This window comes from Emydura macquarii, unplaced genomic scaffold (genome assembly GCF_026122565.2).
Source record: "Emydura macquarii macquarii isolate MOO-44397 ecotype Brisbane River unplaced genomic scaffold, CSIRO-AGI_Emac_v2 contig_839, whole genome shotgun sequence".
Classification (NCBI taxonomy): domain Eukaryota; kingdom Metazoa; phylum Chordata; order Testudines; family Chelidae; genus Emydura; species Emydura macquarii.
This window is the reverse complement of record NW_027130976.1, coordinates 1,558,613-1,586,611: the sequence shown is the minus strand read 5'-3', so window position 1 is coordinate 1,586,611 and position 27,999 is coordinate 1,558,613. Positions and strand designations below refer to the sequence as shown.

The 27,999-nt window shown below is 44.3% G+C and overlaps 1 protein-coding gene across 3 annotated transcripts in view; it reads right to left on the bottom strand.

Moving 5' to 3' along the window:
- The window catches only part of AP1G1 (adaptor related protein complex 1 subunit gamma 1), a 76,258-nt gene that overhangs the window by 47,847 nt on the left and 412 nt on the right, over positions 1–27,999 (bottom strand). The window contains exons 1-3 of one of the 3 annotated variants that reach the window (XM_067543407.1): positions 27,664–27,789; positions 10,127–10,330; positions 857–981 (exon numbers count right to left, since the gene is read on the bottom strand). In XM_067543407.1, the coding sequence (XP_067399508.1) occupies positions 857–981; positions 10,127–10,327 (326 nt within the window). In that variant the 5' untranslated portion in view covers positions 10,328–10,330; positions 27,664–27,789. Of the gene's footprint in view, positions 1–856; positions 982–10,126; positions 10,331–27,427; positions 27,562–27,663; positions 27,790–27,999 lie in introns of those variants that run through there. The other 2 variants (XM_067543409.1, XM_067543408.1) reach the window with 2 other exon arrangements.

Below are 27,999 nucleotides of genomic sequence, written 5' to 3'. Positions count from 1 at the left end.
GTTTTTGGGGCTAGGCGGGGCAGTAGTGAAGCCAATCAGTGTGAGCTGGGATGGATACTTTTTTATTTAGATTTCTCAGATAGCTACACGCACCTGTGACTGTAAGTATTGATTGTGCCTGGAGTTGAGAAATCTAAATGAAAAGATAAATCTCAATCTCCCAGCTCCTCTGACTGGCTTCACGCCAATGCGATTGAGTCAGGCGACCCAGTACAAGATGGCTGCAGCACTGTCCAAGGCTTTAACCTGGTTAAGGTCCAGTCTACACTACATATTGCAGCTATGTTATAACAGATCCTCTGACTTCAATGATATGTAGGGTGTGGATGAGCCTTAAGTGACTGTGTGTTGTTCTTATTTATTCAACCAGAGCTTGCTCTGCTGCAAAGTGAGAAGATAACTACCTCCTCAGTCTCTCTAGAAGCTGTTCCACCAGCTGCTGGAATCCCATTACAACCATATTAGCTTCCTTTTCTTTTAAGGAAAGGTTTCATGATGGGATATTTCCATTATTTCAGCCACCAATTACACAGCATCACCAGAAATGAATATCCAAGACAGAATTTCCATGCATTAAACGGTACTCTGCTACACGCACCTAGCTTCAAAAACTTTTGAGGGCCAGTAGCAGTCTCCTCCCTCCGAAGGAGCTTAGCAGATATCCAACACACAACAGGAATCAAAGGTGGCTTGGACACTATCAATCACATCAGGGGTTTCTAGACTGAAGAGTTCCCTGTTTTTTTAACTAAATGCCAAGGCAGAATTGAGGCATCCAAAATGTTACTCTGAGGAGCCTAGATGTCCTGAAATCCCTACACACATCTGTTGATAGGGAAGGAGAGGGTAGTCTTACTTCTTGATGCAGTTGGTCATGAGAAGGTGGACATCCTGTCTCTCATCCAGTAGCAACATGGCACCTAAGTACCCAATGCGCTTGTCTGTGAATTTCTGAGAGGCAATAAGCTTGAGGCACTCCAACTGTAAAAAAAACCAAAGATATATCAGCATAAACCATACTGCTGAGCTGGAAACAATAATAGTTTGTACTTATATAGCATCTTCTGTCCAAGTATATCAAAGTGCTTCACAAAGTTAGTAAGTATTATCCCATTTTAAAGAGGAGGAAGAAAAGCAACCCGTGACCTGCCCAAGGTCTCAGCAAGTCAGTAGAAGAGCCAGGAACAAAACTCAAGTCTCTTGATGTAGCTATCAGACCATACTGCCTCTCATGACTATGAAACTCCCTTCAAGTGTACTGGAGGATCCATGGGCATGAACTAAAACAGGGTGATACAGAAGTCATTGGTAAGTGAAATCATCCGTCATTCAAAACATACTATAGGTCTTTACAAATTAGACACCCATTCCAGGAGCAGTCTAACAGAGACAATCCATCATGGATACAGAGAGAACAGAAACTGGCAAACCCAATCTCATTATATAATTGTATGCTGGACTCATATCCCAAAATTCCAGCACCCATGAAATATCACCTATTAATTCAAAATGCACTTACTAATTGAGCGTATGTAAGGCACTTGATCAAACAAAAAGAGCAGATCTTGGTAGATTGAAAACAAAAAAAAACAGTGTTTTCAAACAGAGGTTGAATAAGGAAGTTTTTAAAGCCTGAGGCAAATATCACTCTGATAATTGGAAGGATTTCTTTAGGAATGGACAACCCTTAAAACAAACAGATGTAACGGATACATTAAAAAAAAGAAAAGAAAGCATAAGAGGCACGTATACAGATTGCTTAACTTTATAAAAAACTTCCAGGGAAGAAAAGAAGTAAATCTATCAGTCTTAGGCTATGTCTTCACCGATGGCAGCAAATTCGCAGCCGTCAGATTGATTTCTCTAAATCGACTGAGCAGTCAGTGAAAGTCCCGCTCAGTCGATCCAGAAATCAATGTATTAAGACCACCTTCTCAAGTGGCGCAGCACAGTGAAGATGGCGTGCAGAAGAGAAGCAGAGAAGTCGACGGGAGTTGCGCAAGTTTTTTGCGTAGTTTGCATAACTCCAGTCGACTGCCGCCGAATCTCGGAGGTAAGTGTAGACAAGCCTTCAGAAAATTGTATATGCAAGCTGGAAGTTTCAGCAATCAAGTTCCCGTATATTGTATATGAAAGAGAGTGTGGCTATTCTGCATTTCTTATACATATCTGGAGCAATATATATTTTGTTTAGATGGAGAAACATACCTTATAGTATGTTAAATAGTACTCAACTTGCACTATTTAATTAGTATTAAAGACAATACTTATAATCTGCTTTATCTTTTTCCATTTGCAGTGCTGTCGTAGCTATGTTGGTCCCAGGATGTTAGAGAGACAAGATGGATAAGGTCATTTCTTTTATTGGACCAACTTCTGTTAGCTTGAAACTTTCACCATCAGAAGTTGGTTCAATAAAACAAATTACCTTAGCCACTTTCTCTAATATCCTGGGACCAACACAGCTACACCACCACTGCAAATAGAATAAGATGATGCACTATTTAATTCATATTAGAGCAAGTGCTTATAATCTGCAAGTTCAGTACTATTTAACATTTATTGAGGAAAATAGAAAAGAACAAACTCTGGCAAGTGAAGAGTAAAAATATATTTAGAAAGTCCAAAAGAGAATTTGAAGAACAGCTGGCCAAAGACTCAAAAAGTAACAGCAAAAAAAATGTAAGTACATCAGAAGCAGGAAGCCTCAAAAACAACCAGTCGGGCCACTGGATGATCGAGACACTAAAGGAGCACACAAGGAAGATAAGACCATTGCGGAGAAACTAAATTAATTCTTTCCATCGTCTTCACAGCTGTGAAGGATGTGAGGGAAATTCCAAAACCTGAGCCATTTTTTTAAAGTGACAAATAGGAAGCACTTTCTCAGATTGAGGTGGCATTAGAGGAGGTTTTGGAACAAATTGATAAATTAAACTGTATTAAGTCATCAGGACCAGAGGGTATCCTCCCAAGAGTTCTGAAGGAACTCAAATGTGAAACTGCAGAACTACTAACTGTGGTATGTAACTGATCATTTAAATCGGCTTCGGTGCCAGATAACTGGAGGATAGCTAATATGATGCCAATTTTTAAAAAAGGTTCCAGAAGCGATCCCAGCAATTACAGGCCAGTAAGCCTAACTTCAGTACTAGGCAAATTGGTTGAAACTATAGTAAAGAAAAGAATTATCAGACACATAGATGAGTATGATTTGTCGGGGAAGAGTCAATATTCTTTTTGTAAAGGGAAAACATGCCTCACCAACCTATTAGAATTCTTTGAGAGGATCAACAAGCATGTGGACAAGGTGATCCAGTATTTCCAGTAGAGTTAGAGAGGTGTTAGTACCGTTATACAAGGCACTGGTGAGACTTCATCTGGAATACTGTGTGCAGTTCTGGTCCCCCATGTTTAAGAAAGATGAATTCAAACTGGAACAGGTGCAGAGAAGGGTTACTAGGATGATCCGTGGAATGAAAACCAGCCTTATGAGAGGAGACTCAAAGAGCTTGGCTTGTTTAGCCTAACCAAAAGAAGGTTATGGGGAGATAGGATTGCTCTCTATAAATACATCAGAGGGATAAACACCAGGGAGGGACAGGAATTATTTAAGTTCAGCACCAACGTAGACACAAGAACTAATGGATATAAACTGGCCATCAGGAAGTTTAGACTTAAGATTAGATGCAGGTTCTAACCATCAGAGGAGTGAAGTTCTGGAATAGCCTTCCAAGGGGAGCAGTGGGGGCAAAAAACCTAGCTGGCTTCAAAACTGAGTTTGATAAATGTATAGAGGGAATGGTCTGATGGAACAACCTAGTTTGGCAATTGACTGATCTTGAACTACTCGTGGTAGATTTGCCAATGGACTGTGAAGGGACATTAGATGGGTGGGTTCTGAGTTATTAGAGAATTTTTTCTTAGGTGTCTGGTTGATAAGTCTGGCCCACATGCTCAGAGTTTAACTGATTGCCCTATTTGGGGTCAGGAAGGAATTTTCCCCCAGGGCACATTGGCAAAGGCTCTGGGGGTTTTTCGCCTTCCTCTGCAGAATGGGGCATAGCTCACTTGTTGGTGGATTCTCTGTACCTTAAAGTCTTTAAACCATGATTTGAGGACTTTAATAACTCAAATCTCTAACCTATGATTGTTACATGAGTGGGTGGGTGAGGTTCTGTGACTTGCATTGTGCAGGAGGTCAGACTAGATGATCATATTGGTCCCTTTTGACCTTTGAGTCTATGAGTCTATGTAGTGTACTTAGAGTTTCAGAAAGCCTTTGAAAATGTCCCTCACTAAAGGCTCTTAAGCAAAGTAAGCGGTCACAGGATAAGAGGGAAGGTCCTCTCATGGATCAGAAACTGGTTAAAAAGATAGGAAAGAAAGGGTAGGAATAGTCAGTTTTCAGAATGGAGAAAGGTAAATAGTGATGTCCCCCAGGGATCTGTACTGGGATCATTATTGTTCAACATATTCATAAATGATCTGGAAAAGGGGTAAACAGTGAGGTGGCAAAATTTGCAGATGATACAAAACTACTCAAGATAGTTAAGTCTAAAGCAGACTGCGAAGAGTTACAAAGGGATCTCACAAAACTGGTGGACTGGGCAACAAAATGGCAAATGAAATTCAATGTTGATAAATGCAAAAGTAATGCACATTGGAAAACATAATCCCAATTATACATATAAAATGTGGGAGCCTAAATTAGCTGTTAGCACTCAAGAAAGAGATCTTGGGAGTCATTTTGGATAGTTCTCAGATAACATCCACTCAATGTGCAGTGGCAGCCAAAAAAGCTAACAGAATATTGGGAATCATTAAGAAAGGATAGATATTAAGACAGAAAATATCCTATTGCCTCTTTATAAATCCATGGTACACCCACATCTGGAATACTGGGTGCAGATCTGGTTGTCCCATCTCAAAAAAGATATATATGGGAATTGGAAAAGGTACAGAAAAGGGCCACTAAAATAATTAGGGGTATGGAAAAACTTCCATATGAGGAGAAATTAATAAGACTGGGATTTTTCAGCATGGAAATGTGACAACTAAGGGGGATATGATAGAGGTCTGTAAAATCTTGACTGGTGTGGAGAAAGTAAATAAGGAAGTATTCTTTATTCCTTCACATAACACAAAAACTAAGGGTCATCAAATGGAATTAACAGGCCGCAGGTTTAAAACAAACTAAAGGAAGTATTTCTTCAAACAATGCACAGTCAACCTTTGGAACTTCTTGCCAGAGGATGTTCTGAAGTCCAAGACTATAACAGGCTCAAAAAATAACTAGATAAATTCACGGAGGAAAGGTCCATCAATGGCTATTAGCCAGGATAGGCAGGGATTTCTGTTTGTCAGAGGCTGGGATGGCCGACAGGATGGATCACTTGATGATTACCTGTTCTATTCATTCCCTCTGAAGCACCTGGCATTGGCCAAAGCCTGGCCTGGAGCTGGAATGGGAGTCAGCTGAGCTCTGGAGGAGTTTTAAAGAGCCACAGCCTGTGCACTGATGCAGCCCAAGCTTTGCCCATGGCTGCACTCCTATATCCTGCCAGCACCTCTGGGAGTGCAGGGGGCAGGGAAGGGAGGGGTGCTGGCAGCCGGTTGGCACCAACCCCCTACCACGTGCTGCCTCTGGAGCGTGGCAAGCAGTGCACTGAGCAGGGCGAGCCCTGGGGAGAGACAGCGGAGGGCTGGGCTTGTAGTACCAAGGGAGCTGCTTGAAAACCAGGCCGTGCTGCCAGGTGCCACCTTTGCAGAGATCTTTCCCAGCCTCAGTTGGAAGACACTGACTGCAGAGTACTGTACCATAATGCTTTCTTCAGAGTTACAAACAACCTCCATTCCTGAGGTGTTCCTATCTTTGAGGTTCTACTGTATGTTAGCAACAAGAAGAGGGGCAGGGAAAGAATGGGCCCCCTACTGACTGGGGGAGGCAACTTAGTGATATATAAGGAAAAGCCTGAAGTACTCAATGCTTTTTGCCTCTGTCTTTACAGACAAGGTCAGCTCCTAGACTACTGCATTGGGCAGTACAGAACTAGGCTTGTTTAGTCTGCTGAAGAGAAGAGCGAGGGGGGATTTGATAACAGCCTTTAACTACCTGCAGTGGGGTTCCAGGGAGGATGGAGCTAGGCTGTTTTTAGTGGTGGTAGATGACAGAACAAGGAGCAATGGTCTCAAGTTGCAGTGGGGGAGGTCTAGGTTGGATATTAGGAAAAACTTTTTCACTAGGAGGGTGGTGATGCACTGGAATGGGTCACCTGGGGGAGAGAGTGGAATCTCCATCCTTTGAGGAAAGCCCTATCTGAAATGATTTAGTTGGGGTTGGTACTGCTTTGAGCAGGGGTTGGACTAGATGACCTAGGTCCCTTCCAACCCTAGTCTTTTATGATTCTATGATTCTAACTCCTTTCTTAGATGCACAAAACCACATCCATGACCCGTCTTGGTTTAGGGTAGGAAGAATATGTGGTGAGACAGATCACAGACACTGAGCTCCTCCAAGGACAACTGATGTACCTCATGGACCAGAAAGGGTATGGCTCAGACGACTGTTCTGGAACCAGCCAGTAATATACATGCACCTGACCTCCATCACAAATTCCAGCAATTGCTCTCCGACAAGCCAGGTCCAAAAACACTGAAAAAGCACCTCAAGGAGGGGGTAATGTAAGATGAGACACTCCTGTGCTAGGCTCCAGCCAATCCACAAGCCAGGAGCTGGTATTATGACTCACAGCCCAGGTATATAAGGCTTGGTCTACACTTACCCGGCAGCAGTCAAAGGGAGTTACGCATGCTATGGAGAGTAGCTGGCGTAACTCCCGTCGACTGCTGTGCTTCCGTTCTGCACCGTGTCTTCACTGCACTGCGCCACTTGAGGAGGTGGTTTTAGTATATCTACTTCCTGATCGATTGAGCGAGTCTACACTGACCGCTCAGTTGATCCAGATAAGTCGATCTGACGGCAGCGACTTTGCCGCCATCAGTGTAGACATACCCTCAGCCTCACAAGAGGAACAGCAGCTCAGTCTGCTGAATGTCACTCCAGGGCTTGGAACTTGCTCCTGCCTGACAGCAACAGACTCCCAAAGCCGTAGCCTGCTCCAGCCCTGTTCTCAGTCCTGCTCCAGCCTCACGCCAACTCTGCCTAAGACTTCTAATTCCAGCTCCAACCATTAGGCCTGACCATCCCCACCACAGTTTCTGACAGTGACAACCTGGAGGTGTGGGAAGAAGACAAAGATGACAATAAGCTTTTATACAGGGGTTACAAGAAGGACAATGGAACTAACAGTGATTGAGAAGGTAAAAATCAGAGGGCAGAAATTAGATCAATTTGCATCATTGATTTGAAGCTGATGGAAAATCAAGGATGAGAAAACAGGCCAGAGATGCAAGACTGAACAGAGGAGAGAACTGGGAGCCACTAGTAAAAAAAAAAAAAAAAAAAAGTAACTGAACATGTGAGTTTGGACAAGGCTATCCAAAATAAGGTGCAGGGTGCTGGTTCTCCAGTTCTCTCATTCTGCTGACCCTTTGCAAGAGAATGATCCCTCTATGGACTCTTCTCTCCCAGATTCCCAATCTGCAAAGTCAAAGTTCGCAAAATGCTTTCCTGTGCAACCTTCCAGGAAAAAAGCTGCAAAGCTCCGAGAGATATGAACCACAGTTTGAGAACCAACAATGTAGAGAGAGAAGTGGGGGAAGACCTTGAAGGAGGAGCTGGTGAAAAAAACAATTCAAGTCATCCCCTTTTGGGAATCAGCTCTAAAGAAACAATGAAGTGATCATAATAGAGCACTATTTGTGTATGTAAAATATATGATTGCTAAAATTCACCCGGAGAAATAGCTGGTGAGCTCCAGTGTCATGTAAGCACAAGTTGGCTTCATGTAAAGCTCTATTCAGTAACATGACCAGGCTGAAGGTCTCACCAGATCTAGTTAATGGAAAAAACCTTGATACCAGCATATCCATTTCATTTAGAGGAAAGATTCTGCTTTCTTTTTCTTATTGATATGTCAGCAAAGCAAGGCATGAAGGTAGGCTTGGAAAGAAACAGTTCTATCCCTCGCCTTATCTGGCACCTTTTCCACTTTAGTCTCTATTTTTTTGGCTATCCTCCAGCACTAGGTCCCCCAAACCTCAGCTGATGATCCCAGGAATGTGATCACCCCTGGGGACTGAGCAAGAAGGGAACTGCAGTCCAAGTCAAACCTGGGCCTTCACAAGACCACTTGTTTTTTACTTGCATGACTTTCCTCTCAGCATACTAATAACATCCTAGGATGCTAAAGGGCTGAGCTCCCATCAGGCAGAGGTTTTCACGGCTGGGCAATACAATTCTTGAGCAGTTCCCTGACCCTGACACAAAGCAAGAGCACCTCTCACTTCCCATCTGCAGACCAAAGAGTGGAGAGCACCTCCTTCACAGAGCCAGCACTTTGCAATCTATCTCCCAGTTCTCTAAAGAGCAGGGTGCTCAAAGCTTTGCATACTACTGACACTGAGAGCCTCCTGTGGAAATCTTCGCTCCCTTTTCCTGTAGCAACCATAGGGACATAAGAATTGCCACACTGGATCAGAACCAAGATTCACTTAGTCCAGTATCCTCTATCTGATAATGGCCAGAACCATATGCTTCAGAGGAAATTCAAGAACTCCACGATAGGCAGACATGGGATAATCTTCTCCCTACGCAGATCCTATCCTGATCTGTTACAGTTAGAAATTGGCTTAAGCCCTGAAGCACAAGGTTAATAGATTTTAACACCAGAATGGACCATAAGATAGTTTAGTCTGATCTTCTGCATATTACAGGCCAGGGAATTTCTGCATTTCTGCAGAGACTGCTGCATAGAGCCCAATACAGTTTAATAGCGCTTTCAAAATTTCTAATTAAATTATCATCTGGATGTTCTTGTTATCTATACAGATGTACAACCCCTATTTGAATCTTGTTAAATTCTCAACCTGAATGACTTCCTGTGGCAATGAGTTCCACATTTTAACTAAACTGCTTGGTTACATGCAGTAGTTATATTAGGAAGGTATGAATGGGACAAAATGTAAATAAACTTGTTCTGATACAATGGCTGCAACTGCTTGATACATCCCTCTACCCCAGCAGAGGAAATGAACCACTCAGATACAGGATGGATAATTTTATGTTTAGGAGGATAGCTGACTTCACTCCCTGCAAACTCCATTTATCTAACAACATAAGGGCACTTTGGAATTTGGTTCTGCTTGAATGCTTTTACTGTACCATCAACATGGCGGGATTTGAAAATTTGATCAAGAATGAATTTACGCCAGACACACAGAGCAGCCTCCAGGCTTGCACCAATGTGCCTGGATTTTTTAAATGTAGTTACATCAGGAAAGCCTCTGCAAGCATTAAATGCCTAGGTTGAGCTACAACCAACAGGAAGCTTTATGGCATGAGGATGATTTTGTCACAATGATTAAGCAACACCTCCAATCAGAAGTGTTCCACAGAACAAGAACTTCTCCTTTCTGTTCTCTCTCATATACCACACCCACATCCAGACCATGATTAACCAGCCCACAAATTAACCAACAGAACTCACTGTCACTAGACAGAAGCCAAGATCTTAAGATAATTAAAAAATTAATTATGGTTAATAAAATACATTCTTTTCTAGCTAATGTGACTGAGAGTGTAACAGTCTTTCTGCTTCAGGGCACAAAGCAGACACTAGTTGCCCAAGGTTATGAGGAAATTGCCTATATAAGCAGATGAGTGCCTATTTGTTGATTATGGTGTTTCCTACCCTTTCCAGTGGTACTTGCCACTGTCAGAGAAAACACTTCCCTTTCCATGGACCACAGCTTGTGAACCACTACTGTACGGCAATCACCATAACTCATTACTAGACAGTACTGCAGACTGGACATTTTCAGGACATTTTTACACAAGCCTTGACTAAGGGTGGGCAAATTGCAATTACAATTTATACCACTAACATGGGCAGGACAAGCTTGCCCAGATTCAGAAGAATACAAACTAAGAGACTCCAAAAGCTACTAAATCAGCCTGAACAGAGGACAACAGGAATTGCAGCTAAGTTCCAGCCTACCCTACCTGTCCAAAATGCGCAGGATAGCCCAACATGTGCATGTACAGTAGTTTTGCCACATTCCGGCAGCGGTATGTATTATCCTCTTCTCTGAAGGATGACCGGATTGCTGCACATTCTTTCTGAATCATTTCGCGCTCTTCTGCTTGGGTTCGTGCTGTCCGGATGGTCCGGATCAGCTCCCGTAGTCTGATGGGGGCTGGCATCCTCTGAGAGAGGGGAGAAAAAGAAATGCATGTGTAAAACCTCCACAACAAAAGGAAAGTCCACAGCCTTCTCAGCTTTCAGTATAGAAGAGAGTTTTCCTCCTTGTCCTATGACTATGGTGTGTGGAGGGGACCAGAAAATCCATTGCAGGCTCTTAAGCATGCCACTAACACTAACCAAAAAAAACAAAACCCCAACCTCAGAACTAGGGCAACTCATTATGCCCTTGTCAGGGAGATGGCGCCCAGACCTGCTGGTCTTTCACAATACATACTAGTGAAAACCACAGTAAATGCTCTGAATTAGGCAGGCCACTGGGAGAGCAAAATTAACATGATTTCCTAATTCAAACGGCAGGGACAGGGAAAACAGGAGGAAATGTATCTGGAAACAGTCTTGCAGGGAATGCTCTGGTGCTCACAGCCACTGATTTCCCCCCCAGAAGAGTCACACACAGATACAGGTGATGACAAGTTTATGGCTTTTCTGTTTTTAAAAAGGATAGGAGATCACATACAAAAACTATGTAATATGATGTTCAGGTAGCAAAGTCAAGCATTTAGAAGTGCCAGAGTTATGGTTACCACTGCAGCCTTAATTCTTCCTCCTTGTGAATAAGTACTATGACAATCTTTAATTACATGATCACATACTATTTTTTCTACTGAACCCATATCCCATTCAGTGCATAACATGGACAGGGCTCAGCAAATGGTTTCTCTTTTCATCCTCCTCATTCAGCGTGCAGTCCCTATGACTTATTTTTTGTATATTACCAAACCCTGCACTGACAGTTGAATTATCATCATCATCATGGGTGTGTACGGTGCTCATCACCATTCTAGTCTCTCACAAAAAATGACAACTCCCCATACGTGACATAAAATATAATCCTCATTTTAAAAAAAGAGTGAAACAACATAGCTTGTCAAATGCAACCCAACAAACCAGTGGCAAACTTCCTAACTCCCAATTCTCTGATCATTCCTCCAGACCACAGGCACTGAGCATCCAAAGCTCCCAATTAGTTCAGTTGCAGGTGTGAGTACTCAGAACATCAGAGCTCAGCTACTCAAGCTGGGCACCCAGAAGATGAGGAACCCACAATTAGCAGATATCTATCAAAATGTTGCTTTCAGCAACATGCCCAGTATCACATAGCATGTCTATAGCAGAGCTAGAGACAGAACCCAGGTCTCCTGGGCAGTATTTGAACTGGTTTAACTGTACAACTATCCTCTCTCTTCCTGCAGTCCCTTGCTTCATTCTCTATACATCTTTCAGCTACTATAGCAAGTGAGACTGGGGACCTACACAGAACACCCTCATTCATTACACAACCCTGATTCATTATCTGAGCATCATACATTCTATGCACCAAGTAAGGCAGGATCCTGTGGAAAAAACAAAAGATTAAGGGTATGTGTGCACTTAAAATGCTACAGCGGCACAGCTACAGCTGCATGGCTGTAGCGCTTCAGTGTAGACACCACCTACACCAACAGGAGGGGTTCTCCCCTCTGTGTAGGTAGGTAATCCATCTCCCCAAGAGGCTATAGCTAAGTCAACAGAATTCTTCTGTCTACATCAGGGGTTAGGTCCACATAACTATATCTCACAGGGGTGTGGATTTATCACACCCTTGACAGACATAGCTATGCCAAAGTAAGTTTTCAGTATCAACCAGCCCTAACAAAATGCATACATACAAGGGGCACAGGCAACCTTCATAACATTAACACTTTAGTATAATTTGTTAATACAGTTACAAATATAACAGTCACACTAAAAGGCAATGGACAAAATCTACAGATTAATTTTCCTACACACATCACAACCACAACAAACCAGAAAGTAGTATTAAAAATGCTAGCGATCCAAGAATAGCTAGCTAGTCTTCAGCCAGATGTTGGATAAGCTATGGGGATACTTCTCATTTTTGGTCAGTTATGAAATATAGCAACAGTCTTCAAATGGATATCATCTGACATTAACTATTTCCTGAACTGGATTTGTGATTGTATCACTCTCCAAACTTCCTGCCCCCAAAACAGCAGAATCATTCGAATTACCAAAGGAGGACATCCTGACAGGCATTTTAATTAAAACAAAGCCACCATTTATGTATCCAACATCCAAAAGACTTTGTCTTTGCACTTCAACTACACATCTTTTTAACTAATAGTAAATCTATTAAATTCATTTTTAGACAGGTCTTTTGCTTAATTCACAAATTAAACAAGCCCATAGAAAGCCAGATGTTCTATACATGTCTCCTCTTCCCCACCCATCTTCTCTCCTAGTGCCTGTCTTCCCCCTGATCTCCAAAACAATCCACTTTCAACGTTTATTCCATATGGCTTCTACAACTTTCCTATGCACTAGAACTCCTGATACTAGGAACTCCTATACAACAGATTTGAATTACAATTTAGTGAAGGTTATTTTGCTCCAGTACTACTCTACATTCACTAGCTCTCAGTCCAGTGTTCATTTTCTCTTCAGAGAGAGTTTTACTCTTTCTAGTTTTGTACAAACAGAACCATATATTGGAAACCCTAACAGTTAGGGCCTAACTCATTTCTAAAGATGCACATTACTCAAGCAGGGATAGGTGGCGGATTTTCTCAGACTCAACACAAAATTAAAAGACAAGAATACAATGAACAAGAGATATTACAAGATAGGCAGGCTACCATGTGCCCACATAACCATATCAGAAATTTTACCTGTGACATGCCCAATAATTTCTGCTGATTTTCATCCATTTTCTCCAAAGTCATTCAAATTTTTGTTCCCTCATTTCACAGAACAAGCAACAACATGTGTTGCCCATCTATCCCATGATGACAAGTATAACACTGGCAAGCAAAAGAGGAGTAAAATACTTAAAATAATCTGGTGCAAATCGTTCTGTTGTACATTGGTAGACTGCATAATCTTGTGACTGTTACCCTGGTTCTCAGTCCCTTTTCCATCCTATGGTCACCCACTCACTGTATCTTGTTTCAAACTAGATTATAAACTTGTTAGGGCAAGGGCAAGGAATGTGTCAGATATGTATGATGCATAGCAAATCAAAGCTCTGATCCTGACTGAGACCTTTGGGTGCTACTGGAACATAAATAATGAATATAAGATAAATCCAGATGAGACTATTTCAAATTCAACACTGCACAACAGTATTGTGGAAATGAGCAAAAGACACCACGCAAGAGAAACTCAGGACAGCAAAAAAAAAAAAAAAAGGAGCAAGAAGTCTACTTGTTATTATGATGTTAAAAAGCTTCAAGTAATTATCTTATTGTTAATGCTCCTTATGTTTTCTTTCATCCGATTTCCCATGTAAACTGTCATAGCTGGTGCATCAGGATTGTCTAGTGATTAGGGCACTAGCCTAGGACTTGGGAAAGCTGGGTTCAATTCCCTGCCCTGCCACAGACTCCATGGGTAACCTCAGGCAAATCACTCAGTCTCTTTGTCCCTCAGTTCTCCACCTCTGTATCTAGCAGTGCTAGAATACGGTGTCCAGTTCTGGGGCCCACAATTCAAGAAGGATGTTGATAAATTGGAGAGGGTTTCCATAGATAAAGGATCAGAAAATTGCTTTATAGAGACTAACTCAAGAAGGTCAATTTATTGAGCTTAACAAAAAGAAGGTTAATGGTGACTTGATTACAGTCTATAAATATCTACATGGGGAAGAAATATTTAATAATGGGCTCTTCAGTCTACCAGAGAAACACACTATTTCTGTGTTCATTCGACCTGAGCGATATAAAAAGTCCATTCTTGCAAAACTAGTAATTTAAACCTGAATTAGTAATTTTGTAATTACATGTTAAAATTAGGAGGATTATGGAAAATAAGGGAAGGCTGGCATCTCTGGCAGGCTTTCCTACGCAGCAGCAAGATGAAACTAAGATGATTCTTACAACCTGCAGATATATCTCTACTGCTACTATGAATGATCAACACCCCCCACAACACACCTCTCAAGGTCTATGGGTCCTAACACCCGCCGATCATGTAGGGTACCTCATCGGATCCAGTGCACTAAATGCTCTAACAACGATGGGGGACACACCAGACAATCACTTCACTCTACAATGAGCTCAGAGAGAAAAATGATAAAAGACAAAAAATCACCCATGGGCAAATACTTTTCACAAAACGATCACTCTATATCTGACCTCTTAGTCCTTGTCCTCAAAGGAAACCTGCACAACACCTTCAAAAAACAAGTTTGGGAGCTTAAATTCATAACTTTGCTAGACACTAAGGCCTTGTCTAGACTACAGAATTTTGTCGACACAAGTTACGCTGATGTACAGCCACCACAGTAATTAAACCACTGGTGCATGTCCTCAATATGCTCGTGTTGGCAGAGTGCATCCACAATAGCAGCTCTTGCATCAACACAGAGCAGTGCACTGCGAGTAGCTATTCCACTGTGCAACTGGCCAAGGGTGCTTTGGGAAGGGTTTGCAATGCCTCATGGGGCAGGTACAGTGTGTCATAATGAAGGTTTCTCAATCCCATCATTCCATGGGCATCCTACTAGATTGCCAGCTGCTTTTCAACTGCCCTGGTAATGTGCAGCCCAGCCATCTGTGTCAGAAAGCATGGATACTGCACTGTTGTTCAGTATTGTGCTGTGCATTATGAACACAAAGCTATAAAAGGAGCCCAATGGGCGCTATTTGGCTGAGGGAGGCCTTGAAGGGACATGTAAACAATGAGGCACAGTAATGTGTGTTGCTGTAGTGTGCTGACTCTGGAATTGTGTGTTTGCACTGTGCTATAAACCTTGTAATGATTGCTGTGGTCCTATTGCCAGGAAGAGCAGGATTCTGCATTAATATTTTGATTCCATGATTCCCTCCAGGTTCTCCCTCAGCCTCCTCTCCCCACTGAGGGATGAGATCCACCCTCTCTCCTGTAGTCCAGGCAGGAGTGAGTTAGCTGGCATACTCAGCTGGGCAGTAGCTATGTTAGTTCTCCACACTGAGGAATTTCAAAACTTCCTGGGGCTTTGAAAGGGGAGGGACATATCCCTGTATTGCTGGATGCAGGGCATCAGAGTTCAAAATGGTGAGCAGCGCAGTCACAGTGGGATTGTGGGATACCTCCTGGAGGCCAGTTACGGTGACATACGCAGTGTCTACACTGACACTGTGTTGATCTAACTTTGCCACAAAAAGCTCTGCACCTCTCGTCAAGCTGAGGTATTTTGTTGGCAAAGCAGGAGAGGAGCACTGTAGTGTGTACATCTCCACTTTTTTGTTGACAAATGCTGATTTTTGTTGACAAAACTTTGTAGCATAGACCAGGCCTAAAAATCACGGACTCAAAGTCACTGGATTTATGGCTCATTACAACAATCTGTAACCCACTAACCCTCCTTTGCCCTATGAATGCAAAAGTGTAAACTACCCACTTCATACTGAACAGTTTCTTACATGTGTTAACTCCTTATGCTTAACAATTTGCAACATCTTCTATTTAGCTGCGACACACTGAAGCCTGGAGTACACTAGAGAATTTTGTCGACCAAAGTCAGTTTTCGCCGACAAAACCGTGATGATGTACACACTACATTGCTCCTCTCCTGCTTTGCTGACAAAATAAAACCACCTTGATGAGAGGCGCAGAGCTTTTTCATCTAATTTGTATCGACAAAATGTCAGCATGGACACCGCATTTGGTTATGTCGCAGTAAATGGCCTCCAGGAAGTGTCCCACAAAGCCCTTCTGGACTGCTCTGGTCATCATTTTTAACTCTGCTGCCCTGCAGCCATCTGCTCCTCCACCTTTAAAGACCCAGGAATTTTTGAAATTCCTGCTTGGTCGGTGTAGAGAGCTCACATTATCTTCCCAGCTGATCACTGTGGCTCTACACACCAAACGTTCTTCCGCTTGGAGCACACCAGAGCTGCTGGATCTCATCAGCATTTGGGGAGAGCTGGCCGTGCAGTCCCAGTTCTGTTCTAGCCAAAGGAACTTTGACATCTATGGCCAGATTTCTCGTACCATGCCAGAGAAGGGGCTATGAACAAGACATGCTGCGGTGCCGAGAGAAAATCAAGGAGCTACAGCAGAGCCACTAGAAGGCCAGGGAGGCAAACAATCACTCTGGTGCAGAGCCAAAGACCTTCCACTTCTATAAGGAGCTGGAAGCCATCCTGAGTGGTGACACCACCTCCACCCCACAAGACACCCAGGGATACCTCCATGGGTGCAGAGGTAGTGGATACCGGACTCAATCCTGATGAAGTAGTCATGGACAAGGAGGTGGAGTTGGATGATTATGCGGAGCCATGGACCAGGTCGTCTGGTGACGTGGGGAGTCAGGATCCCTTCCTGACCCTGGAGTGTCCCAGCTGGTCCCAGCCCTACAGCTTTGATGTGCAAGATGCGGTACAGGGGAGCTCTAGTAAGTATTTTTTCGGAGCTGATGCTGCTCATTTTCAGGTGGTATGCTGTCCTTTGCTTTGCTAAACTACAGAGGTGGTTAGAGATGCATAAGACTAGCTGTGTATGCATGCGCTTCCCATTCCACTAGGCAGGCGAGAAGGGAAAACCATGATCGAGTACTAGCAGATCATGAGCACATGATCACAGCCATGGAGGAGCTAACAGAGCTGCTAAAGACAATCAGACTGCAGACAGAATCCATGCTCACCTCCCCCCCCCCCCGTGCAGCCAATACAGAACTACTTTCCCATGCCCTCCCCAAACTCACCCCACACATTTCTACGAAATTCCCGGATCGTCTCAGTACCCCCTTCACACAACTACAAGAGAGCTGGACATACACTCAGCTGTCATAGATCTCACCAACCCTCACTGCTTTCTCCCCTCCAGCACTGTGTTTTGTGTGTGTAATGAATCGCTTTTATTTAATGGAGACATGCTGCATGAAGAATAAGCACTCTTTATTTATGTGTTGCAAATCGTGGTTGCACCTCTTATTGATACACAGCTCAAGCTGGATAGCAGTCATAGCGTGACACAGTGCTGTTTACACAGACACCTTGTTGGTGCTCACTGTCGAAAGTCACTCAAGGCCTCTCTAATTTGAATGCCCCCCACCCATTGTGCACCTCTAATAGTCCTGACATCTGGTTCCTCATATTCAGACACAAGGCGATTTGCCTCTGTACTTCACCCTGGGGGAAACCTTTCACCCTTACATTCATATATATTATGGAGCACACAGCAGGCGGCTATAACCATGTGAATATTTTCCTCATTTAGGTCTAACCTGCCATAAAGGCATCACCAGCAAGCCTTTCATCTGCCAAATGCATATTTAACTATCATTCGGCACCTGCACAGCCTGTTATTGAAGTGCTCCTTGCTGCTATCCAGGTTGCCTGTATAAGGCTTTATGAGCCATGGCAGAAAGGGATAGGGTGGGTACCCCAGGATCACAATGCACATTTCAACATCCCATATAGGAATCTTTTGATCTGAAAAGAAAGTCCCTGCTTGCAGTTTTCTGTACAGGCCCACGTTCCTGAAGATACACACGCCTCATGCGTCTTCCCTGACCACCCCGCACTGATGTCAGTGAAATGCCTACGGTAATCCACAAGCACCTGCAGTATCATAGAAAAGTACCCCTTTCTATTGATGTACTCCATCACAAGATGGTCCAGGGCCAAAATTGGGATGTGTGTATCATCTACCGCCCCATCACAGTTAGGGAATCCCATCACTGCGAAGACATCCACTATTTCATGCACATTCCCCAGACTCTCAGTCTTTTGCAGCAAAATGGGATTAATGGCCCTGCACATTTGCAATAACACAGCTCCAACGGTGGACTTTCCCAGCTCCAAACTGATTAGCGACTGACCGGTAGCAGTCTGGAGTTGCCAGCTTCCACATGCTTCTCCACCGAGAGGGTAGCTCTCATTGTGGTGTCCTTGTGCCACAGGGCAGGGGCGAGCGCCAGAGTTCCATGAAAGGTGGTTTTGCCCATTCAAATGTTCTGCAGCCACTGCTAGTCATCCCAGACCTGCATAACAATGTGATCCCAACACTCAGTGCTTGTTTCGCACACCCAAAAGTGGCGGTGCATCGTGTGTAGATGCTCTGTGAATGCAAACAGTAATCTGGCATGGTGCGTTTGCACGGCAAATAGCAGGTCACGTGCCTCGAATTCCTGTTCCGACTTGGAGCTCATGATATACTGCAAAACAGCTGCAATGTGTTCAGAACACTGACAGCCACAGTGGAGAGCAGTGCAGGATCCATCCGTTCAGACAGAGATGCTGGGCACTAAGGAAACTCTGCTGGGGCCATTGAAAAATGCTGCAAAACATGGTCGAAAACCCACAGAATGACGGGATGGAAATCAATGCATCATGGGGTGTTGAGCCTACACCCATGATTCACTGCGATCCTCTCCACCTTCCCACAACTCCTAGTGGTATAAGGTAGCAAGTTGCACAGTGGAATAGCTTCTCACAGTGCACTGCTCTCAATGTCGACGCTAGAGCACCAAGTGTGGATGTGCTTCAGCAACATGAGTACTGAGTGGACGGGCGCAAACGCTGTAACTACACCGCTTTTTGATCATCGCTGTAACTTGTCGACAGAGCTTTCTAGGGTAGGCAAGCCGGATTACCTTTCCCAGACCTGAAGAACTCTGTGTAAGCTTGCAAGCATGTCTCTTTCACCAACAGACATATTGCTTCACCCACCTTGTGTCTCTAACATGATTCTTTTCAGTTTCACCACTGCCCAGAGTGTCCTGACTAACACCAATCTAGCCAGAGACATATCAGTTTCAATCTGCAGCTCATCAAAGCTAAGCTGCAGCAAAAGCACTATGCTGCAGACTTCAGAAACAAAAACACATTGATTCATATTCATTTTGCATGTGGAAGGCTCTTTACAGCCATATACGCTAGAATTTTTTTAAATTAAAGCTTAAGTATCTGCAGAAGTTGTTAGTTTAATTCCTTCCTCTCCCCATCACCACTCATCAAGGAAGGTTTCCATGCCCCACTGGCAAGTGGATTTGGCAAACACTGGAGGTGGACTGCTCAATGCTAACTCTGCCATACTTCACCACTCCTCCAGTCATTGTCCTCCCCTCTCCTGCTGCATTTAGTAATTAGCATCACCACCATGCTGGAGGCAATACCTTCCCCAGAAGTCCAGAGGCACTTAATAATGACACTTGTGCAACTTGAACAAGTTGTGCCAACAGTCTCAAGAATATAACAGTAGATTCCTAAACAGAAGGCTTCTTTACTAAATATCTTATATTTATATAGTTTCTTCCCACCCCAGAGATCCCACAGTGTTTTAACAAGCTTAACTGATCACAGAAGAAGGCAGCTGCTGTTCAACAGCATACTGCAACACTACTGCCCAACAATTTACAACAGGAAGTAAAATACTTTACCTAAAACTGCACAGGGAACTGAGAGGCAAACCAAATTGATGCAATCTGGAATTTGCCTAGATCACCTGAGTTAACACCTGACACTTGCAAAAAATGCCACAGACTCTTTAATAACCAGTGCATTCAGGACCTCAATTTTACATCTCATCTAAGAGATTGTTCCTACAACCCCACGGGTTCCCGTACAGTGGCATTAGTTCAATACTGACAGAGAAAAGGCTGACAATGAATTACCAACCCCACTTTCAGTAGACCTCTAAAAGTGCATCTATACAGTAAAAAAAGACCCTCCGCAGCAAGGCTCAGACTTGCAGGGCTCAGGCTGCAGGGCTGAAAATAGCAGTGTGGAAGTACAGGCTCAGGCTGGAGCCCGGACTCTGAAACCCAACAAAGGGCTGGGGCCTCAGAGCGCACGCTAAACTAAACGTCTGCACTGCTATGTTTGGCCTTGCAGTGCACCCAAGGCCATGGATCCAGGCTGTGAAATCTGCTGCCGCAGGGTTGGTTTTTGGTTTTTTTGGTTTTTTTTTTTTTTTTTTTGCTGTGTAGATGTATCCCAAATTTCCTGGGATGGCTTCCAGCCAACGACTGACCCTAGCCTAACCTGCGTAGCTTATGAGACCTAACTAGCTCACTACATGAAGCAGTATGGATGCAGACTAAGAATGTGCATTTTGAAAGCACCTCTGAAGGCAAAGACAAGGCAGAGCAGGAGGTTTTTTAATAGGTATTCCTACTGAGCAACAAACCCACCAGTTTAAAGTGGCACATAACACCTTGCAAGTCAGTTACAGGTCATCGCCATAGGACTTTATTTATTCAACCTGGTATATTTCTGCAGATCAGTTTGTTTACAGGTACAATTAAACACTAAGTCAAAAAGGAAAAGTTTCCAGAGAAGGTAAAACTGAACAACACAAATTCAGACCCAATTTTGATAAACAAATAGCGAATGATATTGGCAACCAATACTGCCTTCCAATAAACTGAACTGTCACAAATTAAGAGAACTAAAATGCTTCAATCAAGCTGTAATCTTCGATCAGGGGGTTACCGTTAAAAATCAACAGGACCTGTGCTCCTAAATCATTTAGGTGCTTTTGAAAATCAGTTCAGTTCCTAAATATGAGTTTATGAACCTACCTTTAGGCTGCTATTTTTTAAAGTTTGTGTGTAGAAAAAAAAGTTGACAATAACTCTGTGATGTACAGAAAATCTAAACCACCTTTCACTGTTACCCGAAGCGATAAGTGACAAAGACAGTGCTGCAGCCATTCTGCCTTAGCTTCCTCAACAAGGTGGCCAGCCTGCTCTGGTGGCTTATGGTTCACCCACCGGCCAGATTCAGGCCCCACGTTCCAGGGTAGCAGAGTCCAAAGTCACAAGCCAGAAACAAAGGGAGCCAGCTCTCAAGCCCCTGTAAAAGTTACTAGTGTGCCCACCCTTTGGGCTCGCTTCTCAGACCATCCCTTTCCCTCAGGTGGGGTACCCTCCGCCCTGCAGCCTCTCTTAACAATCACTGATAGGTCCCTGATAAACCCAGACAGTCTGGGATCAGGCCTGTCTTCCCTCCAGGGATTCTTAGATTCGCCCCAGTCCTATTCAGGGCTTGTCTACACTTACAGCACGACTGTAGTGCTTAATGAAGATGCTACGCCGATGGGAAAGCTTCTCCCATTGGTGTAGGTACTCCACTTCTTGGAGAGGTGACAGCTACGTCAACAGGAGAAAACCTCCCATCAATACAGCGCTGCCTACACTGGGGGTTAGGTCAGTAGAACAACGTCGCTTGGCGTGTGGATTTTCCATACCCCTGAGTGACATAGTTATACCGACAAAAGTTGGTAGTGCAGACCAAGCATCAGTTGTTGGCTCAGCCAAGTTTCTCTCCTCAAATGAAAGAAGTTGGTCTGCTCTCCTTCCCAGCCAGCATTTCCCTTTTCTGCCCCTTCTGAGCCCTTGTCTACTCTAGCACTTATGCCGGCATAACTTTTGGTGCTCATGAGGTGTGAAGAAAACCACCCACCCACTCCCTCAGCAACATAAGTTTTGCCAGTATAAGTGATAGTGTAGACAAGGCCTTAGAGGCCTGCCAAGCACTACAGGTGTAGCAGATGGGGCTGACTGTGGTCGCTGCAGTTCTTAACTCACTCCAGTCTGTGTTGGTCTGCCAATAAAAAATGTTTTTAATAAAAATTGTAGCCCTTAATATTGCAAACACAAAGCACAGGAGTAGTCAGTCACATTGTAGTCACTGGGACTATTTGTATGAGTTCAGTTATATACCTGTTTAAGTGTTTGCAGGGCTAGGCCTTCATTTTCAGTATTTTGGTTTTTGCATATAGCGGTTTTCTAAAATTCAAATAAGGCAGACTACCAGTGGTAGCATTTTTAAAAAGTGTTTATACTTGAATTCAAATTTATAAACTAAGATTCCAGTAGCACAAATTTTCAAATAAATTACTTGACCCTGATTTAAATGAATTATTTTTTTTATATTAATGATTGGAATGGTCCCACCCTGGTTATCCAGGGCAAACTGTACTACTCAAGGTAAGCAGGGGGGTTTTGACACTTAAAAATTAGAGGCTGATCTAACTCCCATTGATGTCAATGGCATAACTCTCCTGTACCTCAATGGTGTAGGATCAAGCCCTTGATAGGTAAAGAGAATGGAGCAGATATATTTAGACTACAATAAGGGATTATAAACAGTGTCTCACCAAACACTACTGAATTCCAACTGCCTCGGACAGCTGTACTACCACATGGCTTGAAAAGCGGCTGGAGGACAGGAAATGGAGATTTGATAACATGAACATATCAAGTTGTAGAAGAGGTCTAACAGAATACTGCAAGGGTCTGTATTTAGTCCAGTTTTTTCAATATTTATAAAGAAAAGAGGTAAGCAGCATGTTAAGATTAACAGAAGGTACTAATTAGAGATGGGGCTATCACCACAGAAGGCAAAGGCAATATGAATGGTCTTCCAGAAGTATGAAAAATGTTCAGAAAATTTAAAAAATGGAATTCAGCCTGGAAAGACAGCAGCTTTCCAGCTGGAAAGATTACTCTCTTGGGAAATATCAAAACAAATATTATTTAATGGAAGGGGAAAATTTGGAAGGCAGTAACGCCAAGAGACCTGAGTGAAAAGAAAGAAAACTGAGTTTCAAATCTGATATGGCAACAAAAAGGGACAACGTTTCTTTGGGTTGCACACACACAAATAACATGGGACAAGAAGATTGTTTCCTGATATTTAACCCTTCCTGCAAGCAATACCTTTAAAACTCTGAAATCTCTGAAAGGAAGTGGAAGTCTCATCCCCTGTTTACAAATAACTGAACAAATCACAAAAGTCTTCTGTAAGTAAAAATCTCACAGGCTACAGATTGGGAGTGAGAAAAGAGTCCCAGTAATTCTCTGTGATCTCTAGCTTGCATAAATCTTAAGTTCTAGCTAAACTAAATGCAACCCTACCTCTCATTTCTGCTTGTTGCCATCAGCTGAATCCTACCATACACCAGCCCCAATAAAATATCATATTAGAGTCACCCTCCTCATGTCTTTCTTCCATAACAGTACAGTAACACTTTGCTATTACACATAGTCCTTTACAAATGCTAACCATCACAACACCTCTATAAGGCAAGCAGCTAAATATTATCCCCATTTTACAAGCTGAGAAGGGGAGAAGGGAAGCAGCTTGTCCAAGGCCACACAACAAATCAGTGGAAAAGAGAGGATTAAAACTCCCATGTCCCTGGCTCTCAGACCTTGCCACCTCTACTGTTCTCATCTACGTCTGACTTCCCAATTTGCTTATTTATAAAGACAGTCAGGTGGCCTGTTTCCTGCTCAGCTCTGTGCAGACCAACCCTTTCAATTTAAAACAAGACCCCAGAATCCTTTATTTGATACTACAGCTTGGCAGAGACAAACCTTCTTTCTTTAAAGAGTTATCACCAGGTGAAAGGTGCCAGACTGAAAACCTGGGGGCTCACAGTCCTCACTCTACAGAGCAGTCATAGCTTAGGCAGCATTAATGTTTTTCCACATCATCGAGTAATTTCAGCCATATACTGGGAAGCACCATCATCATCCAGCTTCCATAGTCCATTTAATCCTTAGCCACACTGCCAATCTGCCAACAAGAGGGCCAATTAGTGTCTTTTGTAACATGAACAATGGCCCATCAGCAACTGGACTGAGACTGTCTCACTCATTTCACAGAGACCACCATGCAGTCACATCAGAGGGCAATGACTTTTGGACGCTAGTAACCTGGGCTAGATTTGATACTTTGACCTGAGATATTTACTTACCAGGCCTGCTAATCCTAATCCAATAATACAGTGTTTACCACCAAAGTAAAGGTATGCATTCTAAGACCCACATGTCTCAGAAAGCATCAGAATATGATCAAGAACAAGCCATTCAAAAATGGTTAATTTTATCTCCTTTACCAGAAAGATCTGCATTACTATAAGGACACCTTTACACCAAAGGCCAATTCCTGAAACTATATAGAACTACGCAATTCTCCAAGCTCAGTAAGGGCTGAAAAATCCACTCAGAATGAGTGGTAAATTTTCCTGGATGAGGAATCCTGCCACCAACTTTCACAGAATTTAAAACATTCATTTTTAAAAGTTTCTAGCACTTATGGTTTCAAAGATAACTTTCGAAATCTAAACAGAGTGTAAAGCAAAAAAGTACTTCTAGGTTTCTAAATCTGCAGACAAACAACTCCAATCCCTCTGTCAAAATTTTGCTCAGCTGTCATGTGAAAAGTCTCATCAATTTTTCATTGCTGCTGTTCAGAACCCTACCAGCAACAATGAAACTGACAAGAATCAGATCATGTTCTCTCTGCTGCTTGACAAATCTAGGAGCAACAGCAAGGGAAAGCTATGACTTATTCACTAGGAGGAACACACCAAAAATGTGAGGAAGCTAGGAAAGGGGTAGATTAGCAGAGACCTTTATCTTTAGAGCAGACAGAAGATTCTGTTTTGAGAGCAGAGAGATGAGAGAAAGAAAATGCTCATTCTCTCTTCCTTTATTCTAAGGTGAAGTCTCAAATTTATCATAAACCTACTAGTGGGAAGCTGGAGTCCCCAAATAACATCTAGGAATTACACACCCTTGTAGTAATTTAAATATCCTCTCCTTTCCCAGCATATGGGAGAGATGGAGGGGGATTTGTGTTGTGGGATAACATACAAGAGCAGAGCCTCTAATCTTAGTTGAGCTCTTTTGTCTAACTGAGTTCTTAGGTGTCTGATAAAGTTTTCAAACCCAATGGATGAGGGAGTGGATCAGCAAAGTGTGGGCAAAGGAAAGGAGAGAAAATCTGGCAGCAGAGTGGGACAGAAACTAAGGTGGAAAGAGTAGTGCACACAATGTAGGTGAAGAGAGCGAAAGGGACTGAGTGGGAGAGGGGAAAAAGAAAACAGTCACTGAAAACAGAAAAATATATATTATGATACAGTAGTGAAAAAGAGAAAAAAATGAAGTGAAGTCAGAAAAGGCAAGAAGTTAAAACACAAACAAGAGAGACAGCAAGTTATTATTTAAAAGTATGCTAAATAGAAGACTGACAGTTAAAATTCACTACAGAATTGCTTGGGGTGGGGGGAGCTAAGGTGGCAGAGATACTTTTTATGCTAACTAGTAGGCAAACAAGAATCAAGTATATTTTTCAATCCCTGCTCTCAACACACCACCTCTCCTAAGGTCACGGTTAATGTTTCCACAGCACTTCATCAAGCATGTCACACACCAAGTGCTACAATAAATCACAACAGAGCATTTAAAATCAGTATGTACAAGGTGACAAAATCTGATTTTGAGAAAGACCTATCTACAGACTATCAAGAATTAATCCACACACAAAAATCAGTACCTGAGCAACAACTAACACACCATATGGGTTGAGAAAAAGCTCAGGAAACCCCTGAAGAAGGGACTCAAACTGTCCCAGGATCCATCACTGGAGACCACTCCATTACTAGCAAAACTCTGCACCTGAAGCTTGCTGTAAATTCTTCTAGGCAGGGACTGTAGCTTCTCTCTCTTTCAGAAACTAGACATAACTATGGGGCTATCTACAAACACTAAATGAAAATCCATGAACCAGAAACCTCAGCACATTATAGCTGCACAGTGCTGCACGCAACTTAGGAAATACCAAAATTAGAAGTACGGGCAAACCCTAGTGCTATCCCTTGCGCACATGCATCATCCCAATACAGTCTTCAAAGGGAAACATATTTCATGAGTTTTTTCTCAAGTTCTGGCAGAACCTCTGGTAAACAGCTTTAAAATTTCCTGATAAAAGTTGTCCGAGAGCTTTTCTGTTCCCCACTGAAGCAGCAGGGGTGGAAGCTGCCTTTTCAGCAAGGGAAGAGCAGAACCAGAGCAACAGAACCCACTGTTCTCATTCCAGCCACAGGGGAATCACGGGAAAGGGGGCAGTCAGGTTGGATGGTTTATAGGGGGCTGGGGAAAGCTGGGAAGGAGAGTCAGTGCTGAGGGGATAGACACGGAGTGTTGATGGAGGGGCTCATGGCGGGCCAGAAGGGAAGCTGAGGGGGAAATACAGAATGGATGGTTTATAAGAGCCCAGAAGAGTGGGAAGGTTGCAGGGTAGGTGGGTTATGCTGGAGCTGGGAGAGTCTCTGCGGAAAGCATTTCTACAACACTGGTGGGGGAAGGGTGCCATATAAGGCAGCAGAGTTGAAATGAGGAACGGAGGATATGAGCATGTGCAGGGTGCTCCCAGGAGGACTTACGAGGCAAGTGGGATTCCGGGGTTGGGAATTGTACTAGCCCAGTAAAGCACAGGAGAGGGGCACACGGTGGTGGATGAGAAGAAGATATAGTGCAGGGGGTTACACTAACCCAGTGGAGAAGGGAATATGGAACAGAGTGGGTGAGGAAGAGAGGATTATTGGCCAGATAGAGAAGGGAACATGGGACACAGGGGAGTGGGAGTTATGCTGGCCCAATGGGGGAGAGACAAGAGGGCTGGGGAGCGGTTTATACGCTAACCCAGTGAAGGAGGGAATATGGACTGGGGTGTTCAGAGACCAGGGGTGGAGCTGGAGAGGAGTTAAAGTGGCCCAGTGGAGAAGGGCATATAGGACTAGGATGGGGGGCTATGCTGGCCCAGTGGAGAAGGAAATACAGGACAGAGAAGTGAGGGAGGGGATACAGGAGAAGGAGGTTGGGGGTGTTACCCTGGCCCAGAGGAGAGGGAGGGCATACAGGGCGGGGGGAGGGGTGTTGCACTGGCCCTGTTCGGGGGGAGGACATGGGCCGGAGAGGATAAGTGGGGGTGATGCTGGCCCGTGGGAAGGAGTAGGCATGGCAGGTCATGCTGGTCCGACACACACGAGAGGGACAGAGGCATTCTGCGGGCTAGGCTGGGAGCAGGGGGAGACGGGACAGGGACAGGGTTAGGCTGGCCGGGGGGGGGGGGGGGGGATACGAGTTACGCTGGCCTCGTTGGGAGGCAGGAGGGACGGGACGGGACGGACGGGAGTTACGCTGGCCGGGGGGGGCGGATTATGCCGGCCAGTGAGGAAAGGGGAGACGAGACGGGACGGGACGGGGAGGGTTACTCCGGTCCAGGGGCGCAGATACGCGGACGGGGAGTTCCACGGACCTGGGGGAGGGATACGCCGGCCCGGCGGGGGCTCGGAGAAGTTCGGCTGCTCAGAGGAGGAGGGAGGCGGGGGGTGGGGAGGACTCGACCGGCCGGGGATACAGGTGGTTTCGCGAGCCGGAGGGCGGGGGAGGGGACGGGGGCTGGGCTGGGCAGGGGGGCTGGGCCCGCGGCGCAGAGGGTCGCGGGGACAAGACGGTGCGGCGGGGACACCAAGGCCCCCTCCCCCCACTCACCGGACCGGGTCCCTGCAGCGGAGGAAGCGGCGGCGGCAGGAGCCAGGCATCCAAAATGGCGGCTCCGCGGCCGCAGCACCGATACCGCAGGCGGAGCGATCCGCAAGACGGGGAGTCGCTCCTCTCCGTTTCCCGGACCCACCCCGTGAGGGGAGGCGCTCTGCCGCCGCCGCAGCCCCCGCTGATCAGCCTCCCAGAGAGTGGGCAGTTCAGGGGCGCCGGTGGCTGAGGGAGTCGGGAACTACTTTCCTAGGCGGAAGCAACCGTGAGATTTCCTGTTCGAGGAGAGGTGCGCCCGCGCCGTGGCAGGCAGTGATGACGTCAGACGCCTGGCTA